The sequence below is a fragment of the Bufo bufo genome, chromosome 6, assembly GCF_905171765.1.
Source record: "Bufo bufo chromosome 6, aBufBuf1.1, whole genome shotgun sequence".
In the NCBI taxonomy this organism is placed as follows: domain Eukaryota; kingdom Metazoa; phylum Chordata; class Amphibia; order Anura; family Bufonidae; genus Bufo; species Bufo bufo.
The window spans coordinates 286,849,069-286,861,621 of NC_053394.1; the positions used below are offsets into that span (position 1 = coordinate 286,849,069).

General features: G+C 44.9%; 1 protein-coding gene across 3 annotated transcripts in view; it reads left to right on the forward strand.

Moving 5' to 3' along the window:
- The first annotated feature begins 248 nt into the window (after positions 1 to 248).
- Positions 249 to 12,553, forward strand: part of FAM171A2 (family with sequence similarity 171 member A2) — a 43,216-nt gene continuing 30,911 nt past the window's right edge. For all 3 annotated transcript variants that reach the window (XM_040436659.1, XM_040436662.1, XM_040436660.1), the window contains exon 1: positions 249 to 440. In XM_040436659.1, the coding sequence (XP_040292593.1) occupies positions 317 to 440 (124 nt within the window). In that variant the 5' untranslated portion in view covers positions 249 to 316. The remainder of the gene's footprint in view (positions 441 to 12,553) is intronic.

A 12,553-nucleotide genomic window follows, 5' to 3' on the forward strand; every position in this document is an offset into this window, starting at 1 on the left:
AGCTCTTGAGGTTTGGCAGATAATAGGACAAGAGCCAGTGTGGTATGGGAGGGGGCACAGTCATCATTGGCGGTGAGTAAACCCCTTGTATCTATGAGGTTTTTGCCAGTGAAGCATTATTCTCACCTCAATGAGTCCATCCCTGTAACTCCACATCTGGCCAGCAGATGGCACTGGTTTTCTAGTAGGAAAAAAAAGGGGGGGGGGAGGTGTGGCCAGGAGAGACAGAAGACAGAGGGGAGGGAGAAGCAGGGAATTATAAGCTGTCTGTGTATGTAGAGGAGAAGGAAGAATGGAGGGGTGATGAGTGGGAGGCATGGGGCGAGCTGTGGATTTAGGGATGCCTTCTGGGGGGCTCAGGAATCCTTGGTTGGGCCTGATGATGATGTGCTGCCTAGGCTGCCATGCAAAATCACTGGTGGAGCCCCCAATGCCTCAGGGTAAGTCTGCAGGATGGGAAGACAATGAAATGGGTGGTAGCATGGGTCAGAGGATGTGCATGGAGCTCTGCTAGGAATACACTGCATGCATTTTGTGATGAACGCCTGTGTGCATGATGCCTGTTGGATCTGGGGGTGCTTGACTGCGGGCTCTATTGTTGACATTTCTGGGGTGAGGGCATTTGAGAATTTAGGGAGCCTGATCTTTGATTGGAGGGGTTGGTTCTGATCTGTGATAGGTAAGAGGCTCCTGATTTTTGATTGGCTCTGACAGATCAATTAGGGTGACCCCATTCTGTGGATGTTGATTTCAGGAAGACTTCATTCATTTTCTTGGGGCGTCATGTGGATGGAGTAGCTGTGGGCTAGCTGGAATACTGGAGTAAGACAGGGGAGGGGGTTACAGTCTCCAGGGGTATTGTAATGTGTGATGTAATGGGTGGGGAATGGATTTGGGGTGTAGAAACTGCTCGTCTAACCGTGGATGAAGAAAGGAGTGTTTTTTTTTTTCGTGACTGATGTTACCTTGTATGCGGCCCTTGGAGAGAAAAATGCTACATTGTGACACTGCTGCTTGTATCTGACGGGAAGGTGGGCATAGAAGGGGCAACATTTTGCCAATCATTGCCTTCATTTGCATAGTGACTCACAGCTTAGTGGCATGTGGATGAGGTCATTCATTCGGAAAGAAGCTAAGGGGTTAATTGCTTTAATATTACATGACGCCTTATCCTGGGGGTGAGGGAGACCCCCCTGGCACACTCACATGCCTAAGAAATGTACTGTAGGTGAATGCGATTCTCCAGGGAAAAGTGTGTATTAGCAGTCTGTATTTGTAGTAACTCCCAATATCAGCTGTCTCAGCTCCCAGCTGTCTTCCTGGCAGATGACTGTCTGCTTGCAATTCTCTTTCAAGGGGCATCTGTGCCTAGTGAAATTTAGGGTGGTCAACATTTTAGTTATTTGCAGGATTACAACAGTGATGCAAATGTACGAGTGTAAGAAAAAAAACTGAACAAAAGAAGACACGTTGTAAATGCACTGAAGACCTTCCCTTTTAAGTATAGGGTGCCATGGTGCACTGGTACAAATCTGCTAGGCATCATAGCAACCAATCAGGATGCAGCTTATAGCACTCGGCGTTCATGAGAGCGGGGAGCTCAGTGGTTGCTATGCACTGTAGTCACTGTATTTTAATAGTATACATGCAGATGAGGGTAATACATGGTTGCTATATAGCTGCCCTGCCTGCTCAGCTCAGTGCCTGGGCCTAAGTATGATGTATGGTATATGGCAGGATGTAGGAATATCATGAAAGTACTGTTATAAGGTCTGATCTCTAGACATCCCGGAGACTGTTAATGCACCTCAATCTATTTTTATTTTTTGGGGGTTGTTGTCCACTCGTAGTTTTGAAAGTTCTCCAGTTGACTCCTAGGATTGCTTCCAACTCCAATACAGTACTAAAGGTTAATCTCATCACTTTTCAAATGCAGTTTGTCCTGTGATTGTAAATATTCATTTGTGAGACTTGCATAACGTAGACAAGAGTGTCACTTACGAGGTAGTCCTCACCTTAGTTTTGGCTTCTGTTCTTCAGGGGACAGAGGGAACCCCATAACAAAGATCTGATTGGTGCCAGGTTTTGCCAGTCAGAAGGGACTGGTGCTCATTCCAAGACCTCTGGCCTATTCTCAATCCACTTGTTTGCTATCAGTGTCTTCTCCAGGGTAGTTCTCTATAGGGTCTCACACAGTATCTAAGGAGAAGGAAACAACCAGGTCTGAGCCCCTTCTTTCCAAAGTCCCAATAGTTGCCTTTATGATATGTTCACCCTTGAGGCCTGTCACACATAGGTATCCACTATTGATCCAGCATGGTTACCTTCTACTCTGAATGTAATTACGGTACATGATGAGTATTGGGAGGATTTGAAGTATTGCGTAATGGGGTAAAATCAGGGGCGTAGCTAAAGGCTCACGGGCCCTGGTGAAAGAGTTCAGCTTGGGCCCCCTTCCCTCAGTGCTTTATGGCCGGGGCAGGGAAGCACATAGCCTTCGTGCTGCCTGAGGTAAAAATTGAAACGGAGGTGTAACTTGACCAGCATGCACTTTCTATAATACCAGTGTCTTCTTATGTGGCACAAGGGTCTTTGGCCCCCCTCAGGCTCCTGGGCCCGGTAGCGACTGCTACCTCTGCACCCCGTATAGCTACATCCCTGGGTAAAAGTATTTGATGAGAAACCTTGTGCCCCCTGTTAACACTACTAACCCTACAGTACCAGTTTTCCACCATGGTGATAATGATCTCTGTGATATGGTCCTGCATTGGTCCTCTCACCTTGGTTCTCAGACAGGCAAAAGTTGCTTCTCTCCTCTCTGTATTTAGCTGTCTTCACATCTATGTAGGAAGCTCCACTAGAAGCCTCCTTCACAAAGATTCTGACATTTTTTGTGAGAAGAAAAGAGCTGAAGGCAGAGCTTTTTGCCCTATTTTTTGCAGCAGTGGTTTTCAGACCAATTTCCCAAAGAAAATCCACAGCAGACTCGCTACATGTGGCCGTATTGTACCCTTTAGTTATGTAGGTGCTTGCTTTCCACCCTTGATTTCTATCAGCAGGGAAGAGTAGATCTTGCCTTTTTTGGAGGGAGAGACTCCAGTCATCTACTGGTAGTGAAGCATCAAAGCAGTACAGGCCTAGGTGGCTTCTAAATGCTCACTATAGTGGGGTAGCTGTGTCATATAAACTTGTCTTCCTGGCCTACAGAATAGAGTCCCTGTGATGGTGGCTGTATTCAGCCTGCAGACAGTCCTGACACATCCATGTGACCACAGTTAGGATCTGCGTGAACACTGCTGGAAGTCTCCTGGGGTCTCTGTGTTAGTTGGTAGCTGGGGATCAAACAGCGAAGTTCTGTGTGTATGAGACGCCTGGGCTCCGGCATTATCTCTGTAGGATTTCCTCTTCTCACACAAAGTATATATTGTGTCTAGTGTTTCTAGCCACATGTTAATCATACTTATCTCCTGTCATCTCATTGCCTATTTCTTTTTATGTCCTTTCCCCCTCCCCCTTTTATATAGTGCTGGCTATATCAATTGTGATGAGCGGCAGGGGCAATATTTGAATTCGCGATATTTCGCAAATAATTTGTAGAATATTCGTCATATATTCGAGAATTCGAGATTATATTCTTGATTGCGAAAATCGGTAATGTATTATTCGCGTAATGCACGCGAAATACCGGTGTGGGTCACTTATGCTACATTTTTCAAGCTGCTAGAAGTTTCCTGAGACTGGAGAAAATGGTTGGCACGGCAGAACATTAGAATAGCTTTATATGCAGATGGAGTGCTCCAATATATTTCCGCTTGCAAATAATGATGGGCATATTTTTTCGCAATACGTGCAACTTGTGACATCACAGCACTATGTCTGTAGCATGTACAGTCAGGTCCATAAATATTGGGACATCAACACAATTCTAATATTTTTGGCTCTATACACCACCACAATGGATTTGAAATGAAACGAACAAGATGTGCTTTAACTGCAGACTGTCAGCTTTAATTTGAGGGTATTTACATCCAAATCAGGTGAACGGTGTAGGAATTACAACAGTTTGCATATGTGCCTTCCACTTGTTAAGGGACCAAAAGTAATGGGACAGAATAATAATCATAAATCAAACTTTCTCACTTTTTAATACTTGGTTGCAAATCCTTTGCAGTCAATTACAGTCTGAAGTCTGGAACGCATAGACATCACCAGATGCTGGGTTTCATCCCTGGTGATGCTCTGCCAGGCCTCTACTGCCACTGTCTTTAGTTGCTGCTTGTTCTTGGGGCATTTTCCCTTCAGTTTTGTCTTCAGCAAGTGAAATGCATGCTCAATCGGATTCAGGTCAGGTGATTGACTTGGCCATTGCATAACATTCCACTTCTTTCCCTTAAAAAACTCTTTGGTTGCTTTTGCAGCATGCTTTGGGTCATTGTCCATCTGCACTGTGAAGCGCCGTCTAATGAGTTCTGAAGCATTTGGCTGAATATGAGCAGATAATATTGCCCGAAACACTTCAGAATTCATCCTGCTGCTTTTGTCAGCAGTCACATCATCAATAAATACAAGAGAACCAGTTCCATTGGCAGCCATACATGCCCACGCCATGACACTACCACCACCATGCTTCACTGATGAGGTGGTATGCTTAGGATCATGAGCAGTTCCTTACCTTCTCCATACTCTTCTCTTCCCATCACTCTGGTTCAAGTTGATCTTGGTCTCATCTGTCCATAGAATGTTGTTCCAGAACTGTGAAGGCTTTTTTAGATGTCGTTTGGCAAACTATAATCTGGCCTTCCTGTTTTTGAGGCTCACCAATGGTTTACATCTTGTGGAGAACCCTCTGTATTCACTCTGGTAAAGTCTTCTCTTGATTGTTGACTTTGACACACATACACCTACCTCCTGGAGAGTGTTCTTGGTCTGGCCAACTGTTGTGAAGGGTGTTTTCTTCACCAGGGAAAGAATTCTTTGGTCATCCACCACAGTTGTTTTCCGTGGTCTTCCGGGTATTTTGGTGTTGCTGAGCTCACCGGTGCGTTCCTTCTTTTTAAGAATGTTCCAAACAGTTGTTTTGGCCACGCCTAATGTTTTTGCTATCTCTCGGATGGGTTTGTTTTGTTTTTTCAGCCTAATGATGGCTTGGTTCACTGATAGTGACAGCTCTTTGCATTTCATGTTGAGAGTTGACAGCAACAGATTCCAAATGCAAATAGCACACTTGAAATAAACTCTGTACCTTTTATCTGCTTATTGTAATTGAGATAATGAGGGAATAACACACACCTGGCCATGGAGCAGCTAAGAAGCCAGTTGTCCCATTACTTTTGGTTCCTTAACAAGTGGGAGGCACATATGCAAACTGTTGTAATTCCTACGCCGTTCACCTGATTTGGATGTAAATACCCTCAAATTAAAGCTGACAGTCTGCAGTTAAAGCACATCTTGATTGTTTCATTTCAAATCCATTGTGGTGGTGTATAGAGCCAAAAATGTTAGAATTGTGTCCCAATATTTATGGACCTGACTGTATGTATGGACAGCAGAACCTATTACACTGCCTAACACCCTGCACTGGAACCTATCAGCTACACTATAGATCAATCTAACCTACACTGACTATCTCCCCCTAACTATCTAAATTATCTATATAAGTTAACTGTCTAATGTAATACAACAGAGCACAGCAATGTCACTGCTGTCTCTTTCAGAACTGCAATAAACTTTAGAAAATGGCTGCTGGGGAGGTTTTTATATACTAAGGAGTAGGCAACTTTTCTATTGGTTGCTAGGGATGTTGCTAAGCCTTCTCATTGGTCCACAAACTAGAAGAAGAGAGGGATGATCACCTGATGTGTACTGTGTTAAAAAATAAAATAAAAAAAAGAATATTTGTCATTACGAATATATAGCTCTATATTCTAAGTATTCGCGAATTCTCGAAATGCCGATATTCGCGATAAAAATTTGCTTTTCGAATATTCGCGCTCAACACTATATATCAACAGGACTTCTGGGAAATTACCAAGATATCTATAGCTTTTAGGCTTTTACTATTATGTCTCTGATTGTCCACAGGATAGATTTCTATCTTCAATTACAGTAAAGGAACAATATGGCCAAAACTAACTGTGTTATGCCTAATGCAGGGCCTGAAGGGGCGGGGTGTGACAAAGAAAACCACAGAGAGATGTCCACAATCCTTCAGGCTCTGCACTAGGTATAACACACTGGGGGAGAGTCACTAGTCGTGGTGTATGGCCACATAGGCTATTTTACATGCAGATTTTCAAAGGGTGAAATCTGAGTTGGTAATCTGCAGCAGAATCTGACATACTGCGGATTTAGGGGCACATTTATTAAGGCCGGTGTTTTAGACGATGGTCTTAATAAAGCCCTAAACTGGCGGTGGATTCACAAAAGTTATGAAGAGGCGCAGGCCTCTCCATAATTTCGGCGCATCCAGCACCAGTTCTTAATGTAAGACCACTTCTGAGCGGTCTTACATCTAGACCTTTTTCTACGTCTAAAAAAAGGCGCAGAAAATGTTGAATGAGACAGGCCTGCCAGCCCTTCCCCGCCCATGCCACGCCCACAATTTTAGACCTGGCAGGAGCGGGGCTAAGTCGCAGATAGCGGCGCAAGTAACCGTTTGTTTTTTTGCTTGTACTGTAAAACACTGCAGATCTGCCGCATGCAAATCCACAATGTATCTGTTCCTTGTGGATGCACCCTAAATGCAGTACATATTCTGGACCTGGTTTATCAAATGAAACCTGTCACCATAAGAATGGAGTGTAATCTGTCAGCAGTATGTAATAGAGCAAGAGGAGCTGAGCAGACTGATATATAATTTTATGGGAAAAGATTCAGTATAACTTGTCATTTATACATTTATATTCCTGCTCATATCGGGCTTTGACATCAAGGAGGCGGTCCTATCAGTGATTGACAGCCTTCTCTCTATGACTGTGTATACAGAGACAGCTGTCAATCACTGATAGGACCGCCTCCTTGACTGCAAAGTCCAGAATAAGTAGGAGTTTGAATGAATGAAATACGGGTTATAATGACATAACTCCTAAAAGTCCCAGATGAGGCAGGACAGTCTCATATTTCAGCGGCTCTCTCGTGGTACGGGGATGGCTGAGCTTTGTCCCAATTTCAACTGTATCTAGGTTCCAGATATGCAGATATCGTTGAATGCACAGGTGGGACAGAGAGTTCCCAGCTCCACCATTCAGCTGCCCAGCTGGGGAATCAACCTATCCCCTCTTCAGCTCAGCAGACGCATTGACATCACCACATCTCGTTTGCTGCTGGGGATAACATGATGTTCTTTGTGCATCAGGGGAACAGATCTAGGTGAGTATTATTATTATTATTTTAAATTTTGTTAACATTACTGTAAGGGAGCATAACTACTGTGTAGGGAGAATAATTACTGTGTGGGGGCAGTAAGCGGACTGGGTGTGATTGGGTGTGTATTGATTGGGAAGAGTTAGAGACATGCATGTTATTTTCCCTTCTTATGTTTTTTAAAAGTTGGAAAGTATGATAATGAATTTTTTCCAACAAACTTACATATGAATCTGCTCAGTTCCTCCTGCTCTATAACCAGCTGTCTGCAGCTCAGACACCATGTTTAAGTGTTTTACACATTTTTTTTTAGTTTGCTTGACATTGGATGTGCCAACGACATGCGCCAAACTTTCAGCCATATTTTTCTGCAAAATTCTGGCATAAAGTAAGGCAACTAATATAGTATATACCGTAGTTAGAATAGACAGTGTAATGGTGTGCCAGTCTTTTCATCCAGCATCAGCCACTGAGATAAATACTAAACTGTATTTCTAAATCTCCTCTATTTTATATGGAGTGTTCCTTTAAGGGTACTTTCACACTAGCGTTAGAGGAATCCGGCAGGCAGTTCCGTTGCCTGAACTGACTGCCGGATCCGGAAATCCGTGTGCAAACGGATACCATTTGTTTCCGGATCCGTCCGACAAATGCATTGAAATACCAGATCCGTCTCTCCGGTGTCATCCGGAAAAACGGATCTGGCATGCGCAGACTGGGAAACCGGATCAGTTTTTCCAGAACACTTGGTACCGGATCCGGCATTAATACATTCCAATGGAAATGAATGCCAGAAAATACTGCAGGATGCTGCGGTATTTTCTCCGGCCAAATACTGTAAAAGTGACTGAACTGAAGACATCCTGATGCATACTGAACGGATTCCTTTCCATTCAGAATGCATTAGGATAAGGCTATTTTCACACTCGCGTTTTGTGCGGATCCGTCTTGTATCTGCACAGACGGATCCGCATGAATAATGCAAATGCTTGTATCCGTTAATAACGGATCCGTATGCATTATTCATTCAAAAAAGTCTAAGTCAATGAAAGTCATTGAAAGTCAATGGGGGACGGATCCGTTTTCAATTGCACCATATTGTGTCAGTGAAAAACAGATCCGTCCCTATTGACTTACATTGTAAGTCTAGACGGATCCGTTAGGCTCCGCATAGGCAGACGGTCACAAAAACGCTGCAAGCTGCCTTTTAGTGACCATCTAAAAAACGCAACGGAGACCAAACGCAGCCAAATTGATGCATTCTGAACAGATCCTTATCCATTCAGAATGCATTGGGGCTGAACTGATCTGTTTTGGGCATCTTGTGAGAGCCCTGAAATGGATCTCACAGGCGGACCCAGAAACGCCAGTGTGAAAGTAGCCTAAAACTGAAGCTTTTTTTCCACTATTGAGCCCCTATGACGGAACTCAATACCGGAAAACTTTAACGCTAGTATGAAAGTACCCTAAGACTTTACACCAAGATCCTATGTCACGTTCTGTTTTATGCTTTTGAAATAAGTGATAAGTCGCCTACAGCAGCCTGCTATACACAAGAATTCTGTGATCTGAAGATTGCTTGATTGAGATGCAGAAACTTTAGTTCCCCCTCATCCACCAGGACATATGTAAAAATGTACTGTCTTGGTGTTTTAGTGCAAAATATTTCATTGACTCAGTTTGTCATGTCACTGTAATGCAACTGGTGTTAAGGGGGTTGTCCGGGTTCAGAGCTGAACCCGGACATACCTCCATTTTCACCCCGGCAGCCCCCCTGACTTGAGCATCGGAGCAGTTCATGCTCCGATGCTCTCCTTTGCCCTGCGCTAAATCGCGCAGGGCAAAGGCATTTTCTGGAGTTCTGGTGACGTACCGGGGCTCTCCATGGGGCTGCCAGGAAGCCCGGTGACGTCACCGGCACTCAGAATATGCACAAATAAAATGATTCAAAAATCAAAAGAAAAAAGTCTCAAACCATAATCTTGTTTGGAGCGCAGCAGGTCTATGGTGAGGTAGGGTCACATTCACACTTAGTCCTGAATTTCATAGAAGAGACCGCGCAGCTCCTAGCCATCCATAGGAAAGATGGTGATGAAAAAGGTATGCAGAGAAAGTTCCTTCAATATGGTCAATCACTGGATCCAAGGTACGGGCTTTTCCCACAGTCAAGGATTCTCTTTTTTCCTAGATGTTATTCAAGAAAACTTGACATAGTGAACCACCGCCAGACTGGTATAATTCACGCTTGTCTTAATATACTTACAAAATAGAAATCACAAATCGCGTTTAAAATCACATAAGTTCACTGGTTGTATCACCTGCCAGTAAAACGGCTAGGGCAGCGCTAAAGCATGCCCATCTGAGCCGGTGACGTCACCAAACACAATGCCGGGCAGAAGCTTCCGCCCAGCAGTGTGTTATTGTAAACAAAAGAGCCCGTGCCCTGTGCGATCCTGCGCAGGGCAAGGGAGAGCATCGGAGCATGAGATGCTCCGATGCCAACATCAGGGGGGCTGCCTGGGTGAAAATAAGGGTATGTCCGGGTTCAGCTCTGAACCCCGACAACCCCTTTAATGTAACTCAGACCTGTGATGTAGTAGCCAACCAATACTTATGGATACTTATGATATGATACTTGCCTGCTCCTCAGTCCTTGGACAGACTTGCCATGTCCCTGCATCAATGTCAGAACTACTGGTGTTTAGTTTGGCTCTTTTAGTCATCAATAATGTTGGGTCTCTTCTTCATTTCCTCCTCCTTCATTTCTATACCCATTTGTTAGCCAAGCGGATGTAAATGAGGTTGTTACCAGGACAACGGAAGCTTGTCTGCCATCCCTTTCACAACCACTGAGTACTGGGAGACTGTCCCAAGACCTGTCACCTTGTCACACTACCCAACAAACAGAAACTATAAAGAAATAATACATACAGGAAGAAGGCACTAGAGATAAAGATAGCTTCTTATTGCTAGTATCAATATATGGAGCAATAGGGAGAAGCCATATGGAGTAATAGGAGGAGATATATGGAGAGGTTATATGGAGTAATAGGAGGAGATATAAGGAGAGGCTATATGGAGTAATAGGAGGATATATAGAGAGAGATTATATTAAGTAATAGGAGGAGATATAGGGAGAGGTTATATGGAGTAATAGGAGGAGATATAAGGAGAGGCTATATGGAGTAATAGGAGGAGATATAGGGAGAGGTTATATGGAGTAATAGGAGGAGATATAGGGAGAGGTTATATGGAGTAATAAGAGATATAGGGAGATGTTATATGGAGTAATAGGAGGAAATATAGGAAGAGGTTATATGGAGTAATAGGAGGAGATATAGGGATAGGTTATATGGAGTAATAGGAGGAGATATAGGGAGAGGTTATATGGAGTAATAGGAGGAGACATAGGGAGAGGTTATATGGAGCAATAGGAGGAGATATAGGGAGAGGATATATGGAGTAATAGGAGGAGATATAGGGAGAGGTTATATGGAGTAATAGGATGAGATATAGGAGGAGGTTATATGGAGTAATAGGAGGAGATATAGGGAGAGGTTATATGTAGTAATAGGAGGAGATATAAGGAGAGGCTATATGGAGTAATAGGAGGCTATATAGAGAGAGATTATATTGAGTAATAGAAGGAGATATAGGGAGAGGTTATATGGAGTAATAGGAGGAGATATAGGGAGATGTTATATGGAGTAATAGGAGGATATATAGAGAGAGATTATATTGAGTAATAGGAGGAGATATAGGGAGAGGTTATATGGAGTAATAGGAGATATAGGGAGATGTTATATGGAGTAATAGGAGGAGAAATAGGGAGAGGTTACGTGGAGTAATAGGAAAAGATATAGGAAGTTTATATTAGGGCTGCAGTAAACAATTATTTTAGTAATTGATTATTCTACCGATTATTTTTTACAATTAATCGAGTAATCTACCGGTAATAAGAAATTTGATTTAATAGACTGTTTTCCTTTATAAAAACTCATCAGACCCCCTGTCATCAGTCCCCAATACCCTTCGTTCCCCCCCTGTGCAATCAGCCCAAGTGTATCAGTTCCCCCCAGTGCCATCAGCTCCCCCCCCCAGTGCCATCAGCTCCACTATCCCCCAGTGCCATCAGCTCCACTATCCCCCAGTGCCATCAGCTCCACTATCCCCCAGTGCCATCAGCTCCACTATCCCCCAGTGCCATCAGCTCCACTATCCCCCAGTGCCATCAGCTCCACTATCCCCCAGTGCCATCAGCTCCACTATCCCCCAGTGCCATCAGCTCCGTTCCCCCAGTGCCTTCAGCTCTCCCCCACACCAGTGCCTTCAGCTCTCCCCCACACCAGTGCCTTCAGCTCCGTTCCCCCAGTGCCTTCAGCTCTCCCCCACCCCAGTGCCTTCAGCTCCACCCCCCCTGAGCCATCAGCTCTCTCCCACTCCAATGTCCCGCTCCAATGTTGCGGCAGCTCTGAAGGGTTGTTAGTGGGGGGAAATGCCCACATACACCTATAGATCTCATCTATAGACCCTGGCGGTTTCATTACAGGACACATCTTAGAGTAACCTTAAAGAATGCAAACACAACCTCTGATCATCTGAGGGACTGCAATCAGTAAGTCCCAGGGTGTCAGTACCTATCGGGAGAGGGCGACAGGGGGAAAGTATCTACTGTGTGTGTGGGGGGATCCTGTCAGGGTGCGAGTCTATTAGCACCGGGCAGGGGGGCTGTCATGGCCGGCTCGCACTAGGCAGGGGGCATCAGGGTTGGCTAGCATTGGGCAGGGCGTGTCAGGCTGGCTGGCATAGGGCAGGGGGTGTTAGGACTCATATCGGGGTGGGGTTGTCAGGACTCGTATCGGGGAGCGGTTTTCAGGACAGTTACCGTGGTGCTGCTGGACATCATCAGCATTGAAGTCCACGATGTGTTTCGGCAGCTGCTGGTGCTCCTGCTGCTCCATGTGCCACCCATGGGGGTCATTGTGCACGATGTCGGGCGGGTGCTCATCCTGCTCCTGCAGGGCGATGGCCATATTCTATAACACCCGAAACCGGGCTCCGTCACATCGCGCTCTGCTGACTCCCTCCCCTGTGCGGGTCACCATGGAACTGCTGAGCGCCTCCTTTCCAGCAGGGGCGCCGACGACACTCCATCGTTCCGCGCTGCTCTGGTCACGGTGTGCGTACGTCA